This window comes from Diaphorina citri, unplaced genomic scaffold (genome assembly GCF_000475195.1).
Source record: "Diaphorina citri unplaced genomic scaffold, Diaci psyllid genome assembly version 1.1 scaffold378, whole genome shotgun sequence".
In the NCBI taxonomy this organism is placed as follows: domain Eukaryota; kingdom Metazoa; phylum Arthropoda; class Insecta; order Hemiptera; family Psyllidae; genus Diaphorina; species Diaphorina citri.
The window spans coordinates 129003-137037 of record NW_007377813.1 but is presented as its reverse complement, the minus strand read 5'-3'; the positions used below and the strand labels follow the sequence as shown (position 1 = coordinate 137037).

Below are 8035 nucleotides of genomic sequence, written 5' to 3'. Positions count from 1 at the left end.
GTCGTGGGGAACCCGGACCGCTTCTAGGATATGACACAGTTGCCTGGTCGTACATCACTCCCGCCACGTGCCACCAGGCTCCTGACTACTGGGCTCTCCTCCAGTCTGCTCGCACTCCCCAGCACTAGAGGCACTCCCCACTAGTAAACTCTCCTCGGTACAACCGGAGGAGTCAGCATTGGTAGCACCTGAAACAATAGATGAGGGAACTGCAACTTCTAAGGCAGAGGTTCTCAAACTGGGGGGCGTGGAGACGAATCAGGGGGGGCGCGAGCTTTCCCTATAAACCTCCAGTTCTGAAATTCCTCCCGCGCTAACTGCTTGAGCCACTGAGGTTGGTTCGTTTTGTTACTTCATAAAACCTATAAATAGGTAACCTACTTACTTGAATATGAAAAAAATCTCAAAGTTTCAAATTCTCGTTTTGTTATTCCATAAAACCCATAGGTAAAAATAATATACCGAGGGGTTGGGTAAGGTAAGGGGGGGTGTGAAAAAATGAGAATATGCCCAAAGGGGGCGCCATGCAAGAAAAAAGTTTGAGAACCACTGTTCTAAGGTCTTGAGCTGTGTTCCCACACAGTCGACGAGGTGTATCCATGTTGTCAAGGCAGTTTATCGATTGACATTGACTGCGTGTGGACACAGCTTCATCGTCAAGGAAGAGAGAAGGAAGAAAGCCAGCCGTTCCGAGAACGAACATTATCCGTTCAGGATATAATCAGCCTCAGGTGGGAATCGAACCTGCGATATAGCACATACAAGGCAGACGCGCTACCCCCCAAGCCAACCAATTTAATTGCGCTGAAGAGCGTATTTTTGTCCTCATTTCACGAGAAAACGGCTCGACCGATTTTGATGAAATTTTCTGTGGTTGTTAAGAACAGTACTCAGGGTGACATCAAAGTATGGAAAAGTATCTTACAAGTGTAATAGCCAATGGAAAAGCAGAATTTTGAATTTGGACGAATCATATCAAAATATGGAATTTCGTCACACTCCATCCTGATTCAAAATGGCGGCGCTTCAAATACGCGAAGACTCACCTGTACTGCAGGTTCTAGAGCGAGGGAGTGGTGTGCTACTACTGCTGTTAGGACTGGGAGCATTGTGTTTGAGAGTGAGCAACTTATTCAGGATGGTGAGCTGGGCTTGGACTGCGATCATGAATGGTTTGTAACCGAGGCTGTAAAATAGATATTAAATTATTATAACCAAGGCTGTAAAACAGAGATCAAATTATTTTTTAAGAGGTTTGATAGTGCGAACTGCTGTACTGCAGGTTCTAGAGCGAGGGAGTGGTGTGCTACTACTGCTGTTAGGACTGGGAGCATTGTGTTTGAGAGTGAGCAACTTATTTAGGATGGTGAGCTGGGCTTGAACTGCGATCATGAATGGTTTGTAGCCGAGGCTGTAAAATAGAGATTAAATTATTATAACCGAGGCTGTAAAATAGAGATTAAGTTATTATAACCAAGGCTGTAAAACAGAGATCAAATTATTTTTTAAGAGGTTTGATAGTGTGAACTGTAACTGTTAAAGTCTTATCGTCCCGAAAGTGAAGAAAGACAGGATAGAAGAAAGCCAGCCGTTCCTAGAACGAACCTCATCTGTTTACGATAAAATCTGTCCCGGGCAGGAATCGAACCCGCGACCTAACGGTTCAAAGGTAGACGTGCTACCTTCCAAGCTAACTACTCGGGTGGAAAGAGAAATTAAACGTATAAGTAGGTAGCGATGATGGCACATTAAATTAAAATACATCAGGTTCTCTCATGGATCACAGAGGTTAAGCAACGCGTGAACCACAGTAAAAAAAAAAGAACTGATATCCCCAATAAAAACCTCCCGTGTGAATAAAAAAGTCATGCAGAAAATGCATATGGAATAGACTTGACATGGAATCGACTCGTAATAATAACGAAAAAAGTAATGATATCCCCGAAAAAAACTTCCGATGTGTGAAAAAGAAACGCCAAGTTACTCACCATTCCGAGTTACTCCATTGACAAAGCGACACAAACCCGTCTCTCAGTCTCAACACTGCCTCATAAGATTGTTCATGTGACCTGGCAGCATTACTAATCCTGTGTATAGCCATAGCGTCTCGTAGTAGAACGGCAATGATGAAAGTCCAATCTAGACAGCCAGCCTCCATGAATATTTGCAGGAGGTAGCGTAGTTGTACTTCAGCTTTGGAAGTGCCACGAGATGTGATTTGCTTGGACAGTTGATCCAGCACCTGTTAGAATAGAATATGAATAGAATATTCAGAATAGGGGGCACGGTTGGTCCAGTGGTAACGCGCTCGCTTGCCATGTAGAAGGTCCCGGGTTCGAATCCCACCATCGACAAAAAATTGTACTCGTTTTCCGGTTGCAAATATTTCAACGGGTTACTTTCTGGTGTTCTCGTGTTGACCCAGCACCTAAATGGGAAGTATTGTGTCTCTTCTCGCCCATCTGATGAGAGGCATACTACAGGATGGGCAATTGGGCATGCTACGACACAGACCACATGGGTCTAATGTAGCAGTTGTTTCATTGCTACGAAATAAAAACGGCGGTGGAAAACTCATCCTTAAAAAAAAAAAAAAAAAAAAAAAAAAAACCTGTTTTTTTTCTTTCGGAATTTTCCCCTCTCGAGGCAGTGTACGGTTTCAGCCGATTTCGATCGATGGTCGATCAACGGCGTCGACTCTGAGTGTAGGTAGACACAGCTTTGGACCTCCGTTGTTGAAGCTCCTATCAATTTCACCGAATTTTACTTTCCACGTTAGCCCTTCGTTTTCTCAGTGTGCATGAGGCTTGGCGTGTGAGTCTGTACAACGTGTATTATAATCAATTTTGTTTCCACTGATTTGTTGATGTATTATTCTTTATATTTGTTCGCCGGTCGACGGGACGGGGAGTGACAAATGGAAAGGCATTTCCTATCACGAGTGTTGGCAATTGCATAATATTTTATTGCATATCCTATACTAGGGGTTCCCAAACATTTGAGTACTGCGTACCACCTGACACCTCTAGGTTCTTTTGGCGTACCAGCAAACATCAATTTTGTGTGGTTTGGGGGTGAAATAAAGATATTATAGTGCCGTAGGCGAAATGTTAATTGTAGTACGATGTCACATTTTTTGGTACATTCATTTTGTAAAAAATTTTCTCTCCCAACTCGGGTACTGGATTTGTTCTTCGTATTTACGAGATAAATCATAAAAATGAGGTTTTCAAATCTCTTCGCGTACCACCAGAAATGCTTCTGCGTACCACAGATTGGGAACCTCTGTCCTTTACGATAATTTCTCCATCGTGTTTCTCCTAAAGGCGTTTACGTGTTGCAAGTGTCACCGATGTAGACTTTAATATTATTAAATGCCTACAACTTAGTTTACACGCCGGTTTTATTTTTGGAAAAGTTTACTTGGTGAAAAGGTCATGTCCACACTGACTGTGATATGACGTTGATAAAGCTATACTTATACTTTTAAAGCTACTCTGTATAGCCACTCACCCCATTCCAGATCATGGTGAAAAGTGGGTGTAAAGTGCAAATGCCCTACTAGGTATTTACTATTTTTACTCTCTGTTACTAAAGTGTAATGAAAGTATTGCAATCGGTCCATTTTTTTTTTTTTTTTTATTATTTTTTTTTTTTTTTCAAATGTACGGGCGTGCCCATTTTACATTTATTTATTCATAAGACATCAATAAACCATAATGATTTTTTTTTTATTAGAACGGCAAATAATATAAGGTAATAGAATTAGAACTAATAAACTATAATACATTTTCATTATGAATGAAAAGTCGGATCAATTCCTGCGTAAAAAGTTGTGAAAAATCCACATCTGCAGTGAAAACTCCGAAAAAGTAACTTTAAAAGGTAGAAAATCCAATTTTTATTAGCCGTTCTAATGAAAAAAAAAAAATCAAACAGGTGTGACGTTAGAGTTCAAGAAAAGCACAGAGACGCATGCACACAACACACACTCTTGCCTGCAACGGAGTTTTGCAGAGCGTATTTTTGTCCTCATTTCTTTTGATGAAACCAATTTAATTGCGCTGAAGAGCGTATTTTTGTCCTCATTTCTTTTGATGAAAATTCTGCGCATTTTGACGTGAAATCTGACGTCACAACTCTTTGAACTTTTTCATTAGAACGGCAATTAAAAATTGAATTTTCCACCTTTAAAAGTTACTTTTTCGGAGTTTTGGCCTCATATTTGGATTTTTCACAACTTTTTACGTAGGAATTGACCTTTTATTAATAATATTTTCCCAATTGCAACTCCTCCATTGTGGAAATTTTTGGAGTCGAGTGCATCGGAAGTGGAAAGTCGAGGAAACAAAACCTTGCGATTCTATGTAAGATTTTACCTTAGACCAGCCACTCCCTATCAGGCAGACCTGATCAGGTGTACTAGTCGTCAGGTCTACCTGATAGTGATTGGTGAGCACCACAGTAGTGGCGATAACACTCTGGAGTCTGGATACAAATTCTTGAAATTTCTTTTTCCCAACCGTTCACTTAAGTCATTATACTTGGTATCTAAAGGTGTGTCCACACATAGTCGACCGGCCGTCGATCGACGAGGTAAATCTATGTCAATGTGGTCGAGACAGTGTGGACAAACCTTAAGACAACCAGCAGATGGGTATTCTGTATTTTTTTTTTATATAGCTTCCCCTTTTTGCAAATATCACCACACGTCCCTGGTACTCACCTAGTAACATGGACAAATCCTCTTCATTTGTAGTCAGGGGCGGAGTTAGTGGGGAGACAGTAGGAGGCAGACCAAACTTATAGTTGTGATGTATAACAGAGGTACGCGGGCTTTCTATGTCATTAGGGTCGATGGCTTTAAGGAAGCGGACCAGGTCTTTGGCTAAATCCCATTTACCAGCGTCCAGGGTAGCGTCCAATAGGAGAGTGGCATACTGGCGACTGACTGACGAGGATTCTAGATTCTGAAATCAATTAAACAATCAATCAATCAAATCTGTAATGCGTTTGTGGGCCATTTCTTGTATCGTGACGTCTTTTAATATTGAGTTGAGATCTACAGAACTGTACAGAGCAGGGTCTCTCTTTTTTCTTGGCGCCTCTTTTTTCCTCAGATGTTTTTGGAGGGGATATCAGTGTTTTTTTTTCCAATCCTTACCTAGATTTCGTCGGATAAGTTGTCTCAGAATTTGATGTATGTACACTTGACTAGTTCGTTTGAGCAGAGAGAATACTGAGGTAGGATCTACAGAACTACATAGAGCAGGGTCTTCTTTTTTCCTGGCACCTCTTTTTTCACCAGATGTTTTTGAAGGGGATAACAGTGTTTTTTTTATTCTTACCTAGATTTCGTCGGATAAGTTGTCTCAGGATTTGATGTATGTACACTTGACTAGTTCGTTTGAGCAGGGAGAATGGTAGAGAGAATACAGAGCTAGGAGGAGTTTTGCTCGGGACAATTGATGTGACGTCATTGTGTACGCGAGCGTATACCGTGACGTCAGAGTTCAAGATTTGCAGGTATTTTTAAATCGATTCATCTCTGGATCTAGAAGTCGTAGAAGAAAAAGAAAAATTCCCCGTATTTCATTTTTTCTGCTCTTTAACTTGGAAATCTCACCCGAGTAAGCGCAACTGATCTATTGTGGGAAGGGAAATGAACTTTTAATCTTTCGAAGTGTAGTGGCTGTGTGGAAGAGCTCACATAAGAGAGAATCCCAACACTTAACTAAGAAAAAAGTAAAGATTATCTTGGCACTTTTTTTTCACACGGGATGTTTTTGAAGGAGATATCATTTCTTTTTGCCTTCTTCTTCCTTCTTTTTCCTCTCCTTCTCCTCTTTCTTCTTCTTCTTTTTCAGTCTCTAATATCTAACCTTAATGAAGATAGAGAGGTGTGTGAAGTCTTCCTTTGTATGCTTGGGATAGCTCCGGTTAGGGCCCCTAGAGTGCAGTGTGGATAAGGCCAGGCAAAGTCCGTGTGTAGATTTTTGAGAGCGGCTATGAAATTGTCGATACGGGCCGCTCTAGGTCGCTCCTTGGCTAACCACTCCACCTGGGGGGAAAATAATAAATAAAGAAATCAAATCGTGAATTTATGTGTGTAAATGCGGAGCCTTTTTATAACTTTTCGTGGATATCACAGCATTACTAAGTGCCTCCTTTGCAATCAATTTCCATATATTTCAATGATGTCCACAAATTTTGTGGATATCACAGCATTACTAAGTGCCTAATTTACTATTAATAATCTCATCTACTCATTGTTCAATCCTTTTACACTGGTAATGCCGCCACTGGTCGCTACTCGATTAAAGTAGCTACTCCATTGTCCTCACGAGGCTGAGTGCACTTAGAACTCCAAGCACAGAGCCGAAAAAACTTCGCTGGGGCTGGGGTCAATGTTTTTTCGGCTACAGTGCAATCTCCGTTTAAATTTGAAAAAAGTTTAGAGTAAGATGTAGACTAATTCAGATGGTATATTACCAGATGAAAGTCTAGAGTAGCGGCAAAGTAGCCGAGATGTTTGAGCTGATGTGCCACCAATAGACGTCGAGCGTGCCGCTGGAGAATGATGTCCATGTAGAAGTCTTCTGCCGTACCTTGACCGCCATCTTGAAATAGAGAAACACAAAGAAGGGGTTAAGTGAAGGGTGAGGTATAGAAGGGTTAAGAGAATAGAATATACCTTGTTTATGTTTATATTGCTCGAATGAGACTAAAAAGTCCCTCTAGATCGGCTGACCTCGGGTTGCTTCGTGTTTTACTTACTCTTCGTATTTCCCGTAGACTCCCGATCGGATTTGTTACTCGTGCTAGATCGGCTGACCTCGGGTTGTTTCGTGTTTTACTTACTCTTCGTGTTTCCCGTAGACTCCCGAGTTTGGCGGCGTTCCTCCCGCGCTAACTGCTTGAGCCACTGAGGTTGGTTCGTTTTGTTACTTCATAAAACCTATAAATAGGTAACCTACTTACTTGAATATGAAAAAATCTCGAAGTTTCAAATTCTCGTTTTGTTATTCCATAAAACCCATAGGTAAAAATAATATACCGAGGGGTTGGGTAAGGTAGGGGGGGGGTGAAAAAATGAGAATATGCCCAAAGGGGGCGCCATGCAAAAAAGTTTGAGAACCACTGATCTAAGGTCTTAAGCTGTGTTCCCACACAGTCGGCGAGATGTATCCATGTTGTCAAGGCAGTTTATCGATTGACATTGACTGTGTGTGGACTGTGGACACAGACAGCTTCATCGTCAAGGAAGAGAGAAGGAGGAAAGCCAGCCGTTCCGAGAACGAACATTATCCGTTCAGGATATAATCAGCCTCAGGCGGGAATCGAACCTGCGATATAGCACATACAAGGCAGACGCTCTACCCCCCAAGCCAACCAATTTAATTGCGCTGAAGAGCGTATTTTTGTCCTCATTTCTTTTGATGAAACCAATTTAATTGCGCTGAAGAGCGTATTTTTTGTCCTCATTTCTTTTGATGAAATTTTCTGTGGTTGTTAAGAACAGTGCCCTAAATCACCAAAGTATGGAAAAGTATCTTACAAGTGTAATAGCCAATGGAAAAGCAGAATTTTGAATTTGGACGAATCATATCAAAATATGGAATTTCGTCACACTCCATCCTGATTCAAAATGGCGGCGCTTCAAATACGCGAAGACTCACCTGTACTGCAGGTTCTAGAGCGAGGGAGTGGTGTGCTACTACTGCTGTTAGGACTGGGAGCATTGTGTTTGAGAGTGAGCAACTTATTTAGGATGGTGAGCTGGGCTTGAACTGCGATCATGAATGGTTTGTAGCCGAGGCTGTAAAATAGAGATTAAATTATTATAACCGAGGCTGTAAAATAGAGATTAAGTTATTATAACCAAGGCTGTAAAACAGAGATCAAATTATTTTTTAAGAGGTTTGATAGTGTGAACTGTAACTGTTAAAGTCTTATCGTCCCGAAAGTGAAGAAAGACAGGATAGAAGAAAGCCAGCCGTTCCTAGAACGAACCTCATCTGTTTACGATAAAATC

General features: G+C 41.3%; 2 protein-coding genes across 2 annotated transcripts in view; both read right to left on the bottom strand.

Annotated features, from left to right (window-relative positions):
- Positions 1 to 54: 54 nt before the first annotated feature.
- Positions 55 to 8035, bottom strand: part of LOC103508212 (RAB6A-GEF complex partner protein 1) — a gene marked incomplete at its 5' end in the record, with an annotated part of 30493 nt that continues 22512 nt past the window's right edge. The window contains 5 exons of the mRNA XM_026822862.1: positions 55 to 188; positions 1047 to 1186; positions 1989 to 2242; positions 4440 to 4501; positions 4727 to 4970. Of these exons, the coding sequence (XP_026678663.1) occupies positions 55 to 188; positions 1047 to 1186; positions 1989 to 2242; positions 4440 to 4501; positions 4727 to 4970 (834 nt within the window). The remainder of the gene's footprint in view (positions 189 to 1046; positions 1187 to 1988; positions 2243 to 4439; positions 4502 to 4726; positions 4971 to 8035) is intronic.
- Positions 5849 to 8035, bottom strand: part of LOC113466985 (RAB6A-GEF complex partner protein 1-like) — a 6718-nt gene continuing 4531 nt past the window's right edge. Inside the window, exons 2-3 of the mRNA XM_026822869.1 lie at positions 6493 to 6620; positions 5849 to 6061 (exon numbers count right to left, since the gene is read on the bottom strand). Coding sequence (XP_026678670.1) covers positions 5864 to 6061; positions 6493 to 6588 — 294 coding nt within the window. The 5' untranslated portion in view covers positions 6589 to 6620 and the 3' untranslated portion in view covers positions 5849 to 5863. The remainder of the gene's footprint in view (positions 6062 to 6492; positions 6621 to 8035) is intronic.